This window comes from Melopsittacus undulatus, chromosome 1 (genome assembly GCF_012275295.1).
Source record: "Melopsittacus undulatus isolate bMelUnd1 chromosome 1, bMelUnd1.mat.Z, whole genome shotgun sequence".
NCBI classification, from domain to species: Eukaryota; Metazoa; Chordata; class Aves; order Psittaciformes; family Psittaculidae; genus Melopsittacus; species Melopsittacus undulatus.
Window position 1 is genome coordinate 133197499 of NC_047527.1, and position 13839 is coordinate 133211337.

General features: G+C 43.5%; 1 protein-coding gene across 1 annotated transcript in view; it reads left to right on the forward strand.

Annotated features, from left to right (window-relative positions):
- Positions 1–11212: 11212 nt before the first annotated feature.
- Positions 11213–13839, forward strand: part of SLC4A7 (solute carrier family 4 member 7) — an 88267-nt gene continuing 85640 nt past the window's right edge. The window contains exon 1 of the mRNA XM_031052361.2: positions 11213–11377. Within this exon, the coding sequence (XP_030908221.1) occupies positions 11330–11377 (48 nt within the window). The 5' untranslated portion in view covers positions 11213–11329. The remainder of the gene's footprint in view (positions 11378–13839) is intronic.

A 13839-nucleotide genomic window follows, 5' to 3' on the forward strand; every position in this document is an offset into this window, starting at 1 on the left:
GATCATACTAAAACTGTTCTATTTATTTTTCTGTTGTTGCTAAGCCTCTGCTGCAGGCTGGTGTCAGAACCAGAATATGGAACATAAAGAACTATGCTTTGATGCAGTGCAGCAGTTTTTACCATTTTACATTTCTTCTAGCAGGTACCCTGAACAACGAGCCCAAATGAGGTGGGTGTCCTTCATGACACCATCCCTAAAGAAGGAACACAGGTATCCTTGCTTTGATCTGGTCTTTAGACTGGGAACACTTTAACATATGCAACAGTCACCAAAGTAACCAAGAGTTTTATAACTGGGAGCTGGCTTGAAGTCATGAGTTAGGTTCAAGGTTTATGCCTATTTTCCTAATTTTTTCCATGTTTTACTATTTAGAAAATTAAATTGCTACATGTGCATTAATAAAGAACCCACATTTTCTTGAATTTTAGAGTAGCCACTATAACTCATTTGGCACATTTGCCAATCTAGTCACTAATATACACATCTCTTTACAGATATAAAACATTTCAGGTTAGGTAGCCCAGTTTAAAACATGTCAGCAATTTTTTGTGTCTTGCAAGTATCTTTCACAAATGATCTATTTCCATATTCTGTTTCCATATATTTTCTCTTTCCTCATTATTTAAGCTTAATTTCTTTAGATACTGATTCTACTTAAAGTTTTTAAAAAGCAGAAATGTAACATATTGAACTACAATAGCAGATGGAACATTGCCAGAAAAAATAGTTGGTAAATAGTATTCAATAATAGCAATTGCAAATATTTCATAAACAATCTAATAAGCGTTTTTTCTAAAGTAACTTTGGATGAATTCCTGAGCAAATGTTTTGTTTTAAATTTTCTGCTATGGTAGGTGAGCTGCATGATCACAAAGAGAAAAATTTTGTCTTTCAAGAAATCTAAATTCTACTATCAGACAGGAATTTGAGACTCTTAAAGTATCTTGCACCTTTCAAGTAAACCATAGTAAAGAAGTAGCATTGTGGAGAGTATAAAGAGCATTTTAGAAACATAAATATAATGTGATCTATCCTACGGACTTGTAAAGCTGTGCAGAGCAACTTTTTCGCAATAAGAAATAAACAGAAGTGAAAACTCATAGTACAATGGAATTTTGAAGGCACCTCCATGAAAGCTGAATGTGTCAGTACAGCCAAACCATTTTTGAAGATGGGGAGACAAGATAAAATCTTACTTTTGCAAATTTAGAGAAAGAAAATCCAAGAATCTCTTTATCTTTTCTGTCTAAATTTTGATGCAATAGGCTCCAACAATGTATATATATATACACACATATATAAAAAAGGACACTTCTGAGATAAATAATTACATTTTACTAAACTGAAAATTTATGTGATCTGGCTACAGACATTTTAATCCTTTGCTAGACAAATGCAAGTGCATTACCAAACTTTTGCTGAACTTGTATATTTTTATTTTTCCAGATTGGCTTTTAACTTGACAGGCAAACTGTTTTTGCAATAGCTGCTGAATTAAGGTGAAGTCCATAATTCAGATCTGAACCTCTTAAATGCAACTTCTCCATAACTGGAAATTCAGTGCTTGTCGGGGACACAGCTATTTGTATCTTGCCAAAAACAACTTGCTGGTTCTCAATCACAAGGGAAAACTTAGCTTCCCAGCTGGCTGATGCGATGTAACCTGATTCTTCCTCAAGTTACCAGAGATCTGCAGAAACATGTGTTCCATTTGTTGACTGAACAATGGTCCTGGAGAGCATTTACTTACAATTCTGTACTTTCAAAAATATTGTAAGAACGTAGGTGATATAGCACAGAAAGTGCAGGTAGCGGTTTCCAATTTCACTGTGATGGCCTAGGGCCATCACATCTAAAAATACTGCCAGCTCACTCAGTAAATCCTCTAGGCTGGAGTACAGGCAATTCAGGAATTGAGACAGATCACGCTGAACCTTGCTTTCCTTACTTGGCCATTCTTATTTCTGGCTGCTTTCTTCTTACTCTAATCCTCATAGCTTCTTTGCCCAAAATTGCCTAACAGGTGGGATTTGTACCACTGTGATTTCAACATTGGAAACAGAGTAAGTCATCAGCAGAGAAAGCATGTGATTGGAAAAGACCTGAAAGACAAGAACAAGAGTGTACCTTCACAGTGGCTTAGGAAAATGTCTAAATGTGATCTGATTTTGTTTATAGACTTGGAGATTTGTGACAAGTTGTCTTTGTTAAGAAAAATATTTAGAGGGAAAGTAATCTCTAGAATTGTGTTGTAACCGCTTTATCTCCTGAGCAACGCAGTTAAATTTGCCATCGATTCTTTTTCCTTTCAGTTAAGAATCTTAATGCAGTATGTTGTTGTATTTATTGTTTAGAAGTCTCAGACAGGAGATCTGAACTTTCTAGAAGTCACATTTATATAAGGAACTTTGCCAACAGTCCATCATGAGGAGGTTATAATGTCAGTAATTCCTAATCTGATTTGCATCAGGGAACACATACGGCTCATTAGCAGTACTGTTGTCTTAAAGTTAATTACAACATAACAAAATGTGGGACATTAATTTGACTTGTAAATAGATGTTCCTTATATTCATGTTCCTTTACCAGTGACAGAAAACCAGAGATAGTGGGGATGATGATCTATGCAGTAAGTATTTCTCTTTAAGTGAGGGAGAAAGCAAAAAACCTGAATGTACACAAGTCCATGGGACCTGATGAAATCCATCCATGGGTCCTGAAGGAGCTGGCAAAGTTGCTAAGCCACTGGCCATCATATTTGAAAAATCATGGCAGTCACGTGAAGTTCCCAATGACTGGAAAAAGGGAAATATAACCCCCATTTTCAAGAAGGGGAAAATGGATGACCTGGGGAATTACAGACCAGTCAGTCTCACCTCTGTGCCTGGCAAAATCTGGGAGCAGATTCTCTTGGAAGGCATGCTAGGGCACATGAAAAACAACAAGGTGCTTGGTGACAGCCAGCATGGCTTCACTAGGGGGAAATCCTGCCTGACCAATTTGGTGGCCTTCTATGATGGGGCTACAGAATTGATGGACAGGGGTAGAGCAGTTGACATCATCTATCTTGACTTGTGCAAAGCATTTGACACTGTCCCACACAACATCCTTGTCTCTAAATTGGAGTGTCATCAAATTGATAGGTGGACCACTTGGTGGATAAAGAACTGGCTGCATGGCCGCACTCAAAGAGTTGTGGTCAAAGGCTCGATGTCCTGCTGGAGACCAGTAACGAGTGGTGTCCCTCAGGGATCGGTGTTGGGACCGATCTTGTTCAACATCTTTGTCGGTGACACGGACAATGGGATTGAGTGTGCCCTCAGCAAATTTGCCGATGACACCAAGCTGTGTGGTTCTGTTGATAGGCTGGAGGGAAGGAATGCCATCCAGAGGGACCTTGACACGCTTGTGAGGTGGGCTGATGCCAACCTCATGAAGTTTAACCATGAAAAGTGCAAGGTCCTACACCTGGGTTGGAGCAATCCCAGGCACAGCTACAGGTTGGGCAGAGAAGAGATTCAGAGCAGCCCTGCAGAGAAGGACTTGGGGGTGTTGGTCAATGAGAAAATGAACATGAGCCAGCTTCAGTGTGCGCTTACAGCCCAGAAAGCCAACCGTATTCTGGGCTGCATCAAAAGGAGTGTGACCAGCAGGTTGAAGGAGGTGATCCTGCCCCTCTACTCTGCTCTCGTGAGACCTCACTTGGAGTACTGTGTACAGTTCTGGTGTCCTCAACATAAAAAGGACATGGAACTGTTGGAACATGTCCAGAGGAGGGCCATGAGGATGATCAGGGGACTGGAGCACCTCCCATATGAAGACAGGCTGAGAAAGTTGGGGCTGTTCAGCCTGGAGAAGAGAAGGCTGCGTGGAGACCTCATAGCAGCCTTCCAGTATCTGAAGGGGGCCTACAGGGATGCTGGGGAGGGACTCTTCATTAGGGACTGTAGTGATAGGACAAGGGGTAACAGGTTGAAACTTTAACAGCAGAGGTTTAGATTGGATATAAGGAAGAAACTCTTTACTGTGAGGGTGGTGAGGTACTGGAATGGGTTGCCCAGGGAGGTTGTGAATGCTCCATCCCTGGCAGTGTTCAATGCCAGGTTGGACGAAGCCTTGGGTGATATGGTTTAGTGTGAGGTGTCCCTGCCCACAGCAGGGGGGTTGGAACTAGATGATCTTGAGGTCCTTTTCAACCCTAACTATTCTATGATTCTATGAAATAAAAATTAAGCTACTGATAGCATGCTGAGTAACGAATAGTCCTACTGATATAAAGTTAAACCACACCTCTTATGTTTAAACTGATGACAGAAAGAAAGGAAAATGCTACAAAGAAGATGTTACAACTGTTTTTAAAGGTATACTCACCAGATCCTGAGCCTTGTGGTATGACATTGTGAAATAGAAATGCTAACTCTGAAGGTATTTTATATGTAGATAATTGGCATGCAGTTAATTGGGCGTTTTGGATCTGAGTCCAGAGGGTGTCCAAACTCATTTAGAAGTTAGTTGGCTTTTCGTCATAACAGGTATGATTAAACTCCCTGAGGTGATGGAAGAGAAAATGTGTGGGAAGAATTATGATTATCTAAAGAGCCTTATGGGAAAAAAAGATTTGGTGTCCAATATTGCACAATTTACCTCAGGTACCTGGAACCCAGGATATAAGAATATCTTTGGTGTTTGTTATCTTCCTTCTGTGCATGTGAGAAATTTTACAGACGTTGACTAATCTTTAATAGTCCTCCTTGGCTCTGGAATAGGTTAAAGGTTAAACTCAGGACTTTAGGCTAAGTAGTGCTATAATAAAGGCTGCTAATTTTCTTAATGATGTAAAGGCCCGCATGGGTGAGGTTAAAACATTGCACTGAGCCTATATGGTTAACAAGGAACAAGTGCAGCTGTGAAATGTGTGACCACAGGATTTGAAAGAACTTCTTTGAAGTTTCACTTGGAAGAGTTCTCTTCTACTGCAGGCATTTACACGCTAAAATCTTTAATGACTACTTCAAGGTCTATCTTAAACTAAGTAGTTTCTTGCTGTCTCAAGTTTGCCCTAGTCCTGTCTTAAAAGGATTCCCTAGACCTTTATTCTTCTGGTGTCAAGAAACTTCTACGAGGCTAAGTTGTCCTAGTGTTGTCTTTTAAGCTAAACAACTGTTCCTTTTTTTTTGTCCTAGGGAAAAAAGTAAATATCATGTCTACCACAGAGCAGAAAATGTGAAGGCAGAATGTAAGGAAGGCCTCCTCTTGCAGTAAGCTGGCCATGGTGATGCTGAATTGGTGCCCTGACCCAGTGAGCATTAAACCATAGGCTTCACTCTAAGGATGGATTTACAGGAGGCTGAAATTTCTTGTGTTTTAGATATTGCACACAAGCTGGATGGGAGAAGAAGTAGAAATTTGTGTTAAAAATCAGCTGCATATATGTATAGAAATTTAACTGAAATTTTTCTTTGAAGTCTGCTGCTGCTACTGCTGATTGCCCGATTCCTTGTTTGTGTTACTGTATTTGGACAAGGTAGGTACTGTATATAAGTAAAGCTGACACTAAAGAGGGATAAATAGCTATAGATGGACACACTATTTTTGGTACATTTGGTAGTCTGTTAGAAACATTTCATACTATTTGACCATGCTTTCTAAAATGCTGGTTCTGTACACTGAAGCTTGTAAATCTTTTCCTTCTGTCAGAGGTCTGTACTAATTTCACTATTGTGACATACTAGAAAATGAGTAAGTGGCAGATTTTTCTTTTCTTTTTTTAAAGACAATGTAAAACACATTTCCTTAGACTAAAAACTCTTTCTAAACAGTGTAACAGCTCAAATACTTAACCGTTTCAAGGTGTATTTTTCTTTCTCTGAGCTAAAAAGAAACATAAAGACAAACAATATTCTAAAAGACAGAACTTAGGAGAGAATGAAGTGGAAATTGTTTTATTTCCTAAGTAAACTGTCTTGACTTGCTATATTCCTTTCAAATTTACTTTACTCATCTGAACCAGTATTTATAAAAGCTAGTGACTGTAGTGATGGTGATATCACTGTTTTGTTGACTCTGAAATCTCTTTTGAGGGCAATCACAACAGAGGTAGGTTTAGGAGAGATATTGATTACACTTCAGCTTTGGAATTTGGTAATTTTGGTATGCCTCAAACATGCTGCACTTGTCCTCTAGTCTCCTTTTTTTTTCTTAGCTTTACACTATGAACTCCTGAGACCTGTTATTATTTCTTCATAAGCATTTAAAAACCACTTAGAACAATAAATCTTCTGGAAAGAAACAAGAATAATTTTGACCTCTTACCATATTAATATACAATAAATATTTAGTCACAATTTTGCATTTAATACTACACCCACACACTGTGGAGATGAGCAGTCAACACTTGCAGATTTTGGTTTAGGATGTGACAGAATGCAGGTTGCTGTTGGTTTTGATTTGACCTTGTTGTTCATGTGCTTCATGAGATGGCCTCCATTTATGTAGTTTCTTCATTTAGATTTGGTTTTGTTTTGTTCATTTTTTTTTCAGCAAGACCATTTTTACATTATAAAATGTGACAGCATTTCCTTAATGAACAGCTTCTCAGTGTTTTATCTTAGCTGTGCTGACTTAGGATGCATTTATTACTTTATTATTTACTCATCTGGGGGTGAAATTATTATTTTTCTTTTCTGCTTTTTATTAGCATTAGGCTTTATATGTCCAGTTGTTTTATAAGCACTGACTTCCGTGACACCTTTCACAAGTTTGGGAAGGGGTATTTATTCTTTTGCAGATAGCTAGCCAAACAACATCAAGAGCTTCAACCAATCTTCAGCCAATGGTATCTGCCTTGGATATCTGCAACTGGCAATTTTTTTAAAGTGTTAAGACACTTATCTTCAAAATGCAACATCTTCTGGCTTTATTTACTTTATTTTATGTCTTTGGTTATTTTTTTGTGGTCTGAACTTGGCAAACTGCTACTCAGAATGTAAAGAATACATGATGTAGTTGACCATGTAAGACAGAGGTTCGTTTTTTGAACTGTGATGTAGAAAGTCCGTTGGCAGGCATCCTGAGATTCTTTTAGTTGTTCTGCTATACTCTGCCTCCTAGAAGAGGAATCTTCTCTTCCTAGACCTTTTTCTTTGTCTTTAAGAGCATTAGGCCAGAATACCTCTTTCTCCTTTTACAGCTCTAGCTTGTATGTTTCTTCCCTCACCCTTTCTTTCCCTGACCTCCCTTATAACACCCAGTACCTTTCTGATCCTCAAGAGATCAGCATCTTTCTCCCCACATTTATTCCACTTCTTTGCTTGGTGCCAGTCTTGTCCCCCTACCCAGGTGTTTCTCTTGCCTTTTATACCTCTGATTGTTTGCACTAGCATTTGTGTCTCTTTCCCTTTACCCTTTTGTTTAGTCTTTTTTACTCCTATCTAAATGCTATTTGTCCTACTGCAGCTACAGGAACTGGTTGCTTGCATGTTGCACCCCTTTCCTTCTCATTCAGCTATTTCATTTCTTGAATTACTGTTTGCTTCTGCCAGTATCAGATGCTCTAATGAGAAAGAAGGGCCAGTCCCCTTATCTTCTTTCTCCCTCGGGTCCTCTCTCCTGCTCACTTTCAATTGATGCCTACTCAGCTTGAGTCTGTCCTAGCCATGGAAATGATATCTGCTTTCTCTGGGAAGAAAAGGGGACAAGGACTATGGAATACTGACTCCTAGCATTTTCTTCTGTCACCATTCTTAGGGTGCTACTTAGGGGCTCTACTGTTGCTCCCAAAATGATCTCCTCTTGTGAGTACCTGCAACAGGTAAAGTTGTCCATATTTTCATTAATGATGTTACGTTAGCCTGTAGGAACAGCCATTAATAACAGACAAAAGCTTTGAGGAAGAGTCTACTTTGGTAGAGCTAATGGCTGTTGCAGTTATCCCATCAAACACTATCTTTTCATCTTGTTTGGAAGGTCTGTGGTAACTTCCTGCCAGAGGTCAATACTTGCCAGAGCAACTGATGACTGGAGTGTGTTGGATGGAAGGTGCTTTTATCGGCCCCTAACTTCCTCCCTTTGAGCCCTGTAAAGTGCCTGATAGTTGGCAAGAAATTAAACAGCAAGACAGTAAAGTGCAAAGCTGACACTGATTGCTCTGCCTTAATGAGACAGGCAATTTCCTAATCAGAGGTCTGTCTTATCTAACTATTTCTGCTTCTTCCATCCATGTCCAAGAATGTGGGGAGGGGTAGGGGGAGGAAAGGAAGGAAGAGGAGTGGAGGAAAAGCACCATAAAGCTTTTGGTGGTACATTATCTTCTTAAAAATGTTGTTTCACTTCTTCACTGCCACATGAGCCCTATTCATCTCCTTTCATATGTCATCTTTTGTGTCAGTGACAGTTGCACTTATGCTCCTATGCACAAAGCTGGCCTGTTTTCATGTCAGTAATGGATTTCTGGAAAAGGTAGGTTTTGAACATTATGAAGTTCTGGTCAACTTGATGTGAACAGATGCATCACTTTCTTTTCACTCAGCAAGGCATGGGGAAGCTAGCCTGGCCTTTTCTGCTATACCTATGCATACAGTGACCAGACGGAATGCAGTGAGCAAACAAGTTTTTCAGCTCAGCAAATGACTGGGTGTTCACCTGCAGATACTGTTCTCAGTACAGGGTGCCAAAGGAAGTATGATGATTGAACACAGGGCCCTGTTGTGCCTTGATTTGTTTATTAGATATTATCTGGTGCAAGAGAAAAAAAGAGTGCTAGCGCATCCCATCAGAGACCCCTCTTCAGAGATCAAGTGGATGATGCAGAAGGAACATCTTTTAAACCTGACTGACATTCACAGTCTGACAGTAGGCTCCTTTTTAATGGACTAAGCATTCTTCTCACTCTGGCTGAATTTTTAGAAACATTTTGCTGTCCTCTGAGTAACCTCACCGAATACTGTAGTTTACTGCACATTACAGGAAGTCCTTAGTTTAGGTATTACTGTTTTCTGGGCTGAGTCTGCAGAGAATGGAGAAGTTCTGTGCTTGTGAAGATGGGTTGTGTTCAGGGTGGTATCAAAGGAGGACCTCTGTAATCTGCCACGCAAGACATTTATTTAGCACTAACTCTGTGGGACCTGAAGTTACAATCCACTCCCATTATACCCATGCTGTCTAGTGCAAGATAATTTTCAGTGGTTTATCTGAGTTGAAACTCTGCCAGTACTGTTCCTGGAACAGGAAGGGACAGAACAGGTCACAGTTATACTGCATTATTATTACCTTTGTATCAAGGTAATTATTTTTGTGCAGGTGTAGCTTACATTACTAACATGTTCCTCGAAGCAGAAGTTATAGTGACCTGCTGTAGACCCATGCCAAGTCATTCAATTGAAAGCTTCCTCCAAGTTGTATGGGTCAGGAGCTCTGGCCTTGGGGACAGGATCGCATCTGTGCCCAGTGCCACCCAACAATGCACATACCCGCTGCTCTCTCCAGGACACTTAGTTCTGTTAAGAGAAACAGTGAACTGTTTCCACCTGCAGACTGATCTGTCTCTCCAATGCCTTTCCTGAAAGCAAGCATGGAGAGGACCACTGGTCAACAACGAGCTCTTCTTGCCCTTGCTCAAAGGTTCCCAGCCTTTTGCTATCCTGTGGCCAGCCTCCAAAGCAAAGGGGTTTCTAACGCCATGTAAGCCTCCTGCTGGCAGGCAGCAGGAAAGGCCTGGTTTGCTTCTGCAGCCAGGTTTACATTTTTTGTTGGCAGGCTCTGCAAAGCCTCCTTTTATAGTGTTCTTAGTCCAGCATTGTGTCTGCTGATGCACACATTCCTTTCATGTACTGCTTCTAAAGCTACTGATAGGACCAGCAGCTCTCTTATCGCCATATGAGCGGGCTTGCTTGAGACCCAGTCCAGTTCTTCTCCCCTTCCTCAATCTTGTCTTGAGCATGTTGTATCTGTATCTGTCAGCCTGCTGTCCCTTTTGCACTGCACCTCCTGTATCCCAGTCTGATCCTGAAAGCTCTGCCCATCTCAAGTGGCCTATCCAGAATTTGTTGCTTTCAGAAGACAAGCTGGGACTGCGCCTGCAGTGAATTAACTGCTATTTCTGACTTCCAAGCTATTCAGTGTTCCCATGCTGTACCTACCAAATAAGCACTAAGCCCAAAGCATTCCAAAAGTGGTCCACACTACTGGCTGTTGTGGAGCTATGTGGCATCTCTCTCTTGCTGGTGCACATCAGCTTGTTGAATTTATGGTGGTAGAGCTTTGTTGACAACTCACCCAGAAGTCCTGTGCTGCCTTCAGGGGTGAAAAAAGGTCCACAGCATACACCTTCCCCCCAGTCTGCAGCGGGACTAGTTAGGGGGAGAAGCCCTGAGGTGTGGTATTAAGCATCTTCTGCACGGGAAGCCTGAAGTGACAGTTCATCTGCTGTGCCTGTGGGTGCTCAGTCCTATCAGCACAAGGTGTTTTAGAGCTGAATGTGTTGGAGGAGGGTGTAATCTTCACAGAGGCAGACAAGGCAGATGTTATCTCCACTAGGCAAGTGGAAACAGCTGTTTCTGTCTAAAGAACTTCTACTGGAGTCAAGCTTTGCAGAGGCAGCCAGAAGCACAACCTTGACCCTACTCCTCCCCCCCCCCAGCCTTTTGAATAAAGGATTGTTGGACTATTTATACTAGGGCAAATAATATTATTTTTGGAAATGACTGAACTATTCTTTACTGTTTTTTAACTCTAAAATAAAAGCAGCCCCAAGCAGGCACCTGGCACGGAAAATTTCAGCGTGCGCAGTCACAGCCTGGCAAGGGAGAAAGGGGTGCTGTGCGAGGCGAGCGGCAAGCTGCCGTCCTCAGGGGCAGCGCTACCGCTCTCCTCCTGGCAGCTCGCTGCTGTCCCGCACGGAGGCCCCCGGGCCTGGAGCCGCCCCGTGAGGGGAGCTCGCAGAGCCCGGCCGGCGCGGTCCGACCGACGGCTGAGGCGAGGCCGGGGGACCCGCCACGCGGCTCCGCGTGGGACCGCACACCCCCCCCGCAGCACCGCGCCAGCGACGCCCCCCCCCCCGCATTAGGGGTGGGCCGCGCCGGGCGCTGTCTCTGCCTTCTATTGGCTGGCGGCGCTGCCCATCGCGCACGGGGGGCGGGGAGGAGGGAGCCGGCGCGCCGAGTCGGTCTGGGCTCAGCCCCCCCCGCCCCCCGGCGCGGAGGTAGAAGTCGTGGCCGCCCCGTCCTGAGGGAACCGGTGGCTCCCGCCTCCGCGAGCTGAGTACGGCTCCCGGCGCGCCGTCCGCCTTCCGTTCCGCGTCTCTCTCCCGGCCGATCTCGGAGGGGCCGCGATGGAAGAGGAGCGGGCGGGCGAGCAGATGAGACCGTTGCTCACTACGGTAACGCCGCGGGTGGGGAGCGCTGTGCTGTGTGGTAGTGGGGCGCACAAAGAGCCGCCGTGGGGCAGCGCCGCTTCCCCTTTGTCGGGGTGCGGCGGGACCCTCCTCGGGCTCCCCACGCGGCGGCAGGACGCGGAAGCGCCGCTTGTACCTGAGCGCCGGGGGCTCCGTCTCCCCTGGCGCAGGTGTGCCCGCGTACCGGCCTGGTGAACGCGGCATTGTACCCCCATATCCTCGTGGGCGGTGGCGCGGCTGGAGCCGGAGCCTTTGTTCCGCCGCTGGCTGCGGGCGCCGCTGGCTCCGCGACTGCGCCTACCCCGGCCCCCCCTTCCTTTGTGATGTCCCCGCTGGGCTTGTGCCGGCGGCGGTGGGCGGTGAGGCCGACCCTGGCCTCGCCTTTCTCCCTGCCCCCGGCCGCGCTCGCTGACGAGTTCCTGGGCGAGGGAGAAGTGCGCACACATGGCAAGCGGCGAGCTTCCCCTCGGCCTCGTGGTCCGCTACCGCGCAGCCCGGCCCGGTGGTGGATGCGGTCCTCCGGCGGGTTTCTAGCTTTGGTGGGGGCACATGGACAAAAGTACGGAGTTTGGGTTCATTTCCTTCCCTGGCCGGTGGCTCAGTAGAGCAGACATGTGTTGCCTTACTTCCTGTGCTACTGAAAAATACATGTGGCTCCACAGTTGTAATTTCCCCTCCCTTCAGATGACTCAAGGTCTGGATTTTGTTAATGAGCCTCAGAGCCCTTGCTCTGATATTCGCCCTTAGGGCCTTTTCCAGAAAGGTGTCACACAGCGACTTGTTTTCAGTGCCTGAAGAGGAGGGATGTGTGGTTTGTGACACAGAGTACTGTGATAGACAAATATCGTTGAAAACATGTGAGTTTTCATCATCTTTCTGCTACTTTTCAAGGAGAGACTTGAGTCACAGTTGATAAAATTGGCAGTGTAATGAAGTGTTAGCTTCCTGTGACATCAGTGTGTTTAATGTGACTTTAGTGTGACTTTCCTTTGTTATAACAGGAGTGTTGGTAACATAGGGGTTCATGAATTTTGCAGATTCCTTGGATTAGTACAGTCCTTGTACGTTTGCTTTGAAAATTAACATATATGCTCACCTCTAAAAGTTTTGTCGGTCTGTTCTAGACAGTTTCTTCACCTTCTTGTCCCTTTCCAAAAAAAGCACATTCCCAACTCGTGTTGGCTTGTTCACGATTAATTACTGGTAAGGGCAGACTGATAGGTTTAAATCATGTTAAATCTACCCTGCCTTTCCATAGAAGGTGTCTCTTAGCAGGTAGGACAATACTTTTATTCGTACAAAGATGCTAGGCTGTATGGGGCAAGTTGCAAAAGCTTTGGGCTTCAAGTGTGGGGAATTGAAGTGAAAGATGCTAATGGTTACCCTGCAGTTAATCTAAATGAAAAGAGGACTGCAGACTTCATGAAGGTTAATGTGCCCTGAGCACATTAGCCAGGCCTGGCAGGAGTCATTTAGGTTCTTTTTTAACAGAAATGAACTAGTGGCTTTTGGGGCAGATGCATGAGCTGCTGTACTACTAAACAGTCATTTCTAGTGTAGGTGTTTTGAACAGAGGTGCTCACTGGAGTGGTCCAAGTTGGCTTCCTTGCAACAGCAACACCTTGTCACCATGGTGGCAGTGTTTTCAGGAGGTAACTGCAGCTGAAACAAAGCTGAGATGGTTAGAAAAGTGAGATAGCAGAAGGATTGGTAGGAACTAGGAAAAAGGAATTTCTAGGGAAAACTCATGAAGTAAATGGTTTGAAGAAAGGACAGAATATGCTGATTACATAGTATATAAAGGCTTAAAGAAAGGACAGGCAATTACATAGTATAGCAGTGTGGGATTTGTTGTGTTTTTTTGTGTGCAAGAGGTATAATTTTGTGTACATGAGAGATACTTAATCCAAAATATGAGTATTTTTGACAATGCAGTTTAACTTAATTTTTCTGATCCTGTGCTTCTCATAGTGCAAGCCATCTTCCTTCTAGCAGAGCTTGCTGGAACTGCTTACTTGTGCATAGTTTTTTCAGAAATAAAAATCTCAGTAAGATGGAAGAACTTTGTAGGAAGTGTATATTAAATGTGAAAAGTGCCGTGGTTTAAAAATACAGAAGTGTGATCAACATAACACTTCCTTTTCTTCCTTCCTCCAATATTGGTATATCAGGTGGTTCCATGTTTATGTATTGCTATATGTAGTATATTAGATATATGTAATAAGCAACCTCTGGTGCTTCTTGTGTGGAAAAGCACCTCTGTCAGTCAATTTCTTCCCCATCTCCCCTGGTTTATTTAATCAAAAGTATAAACTTGCTTATTTTGTATTTTAGGTCCAGTCTTAAAGAAGAGAATCATCATGTGTTTAGGACATCGGTATTTTGAGGAGATTGCTTGGTGGCAATGTATACATCAAAGTCGGAAGGGGAATGGGAAACAAGCGACT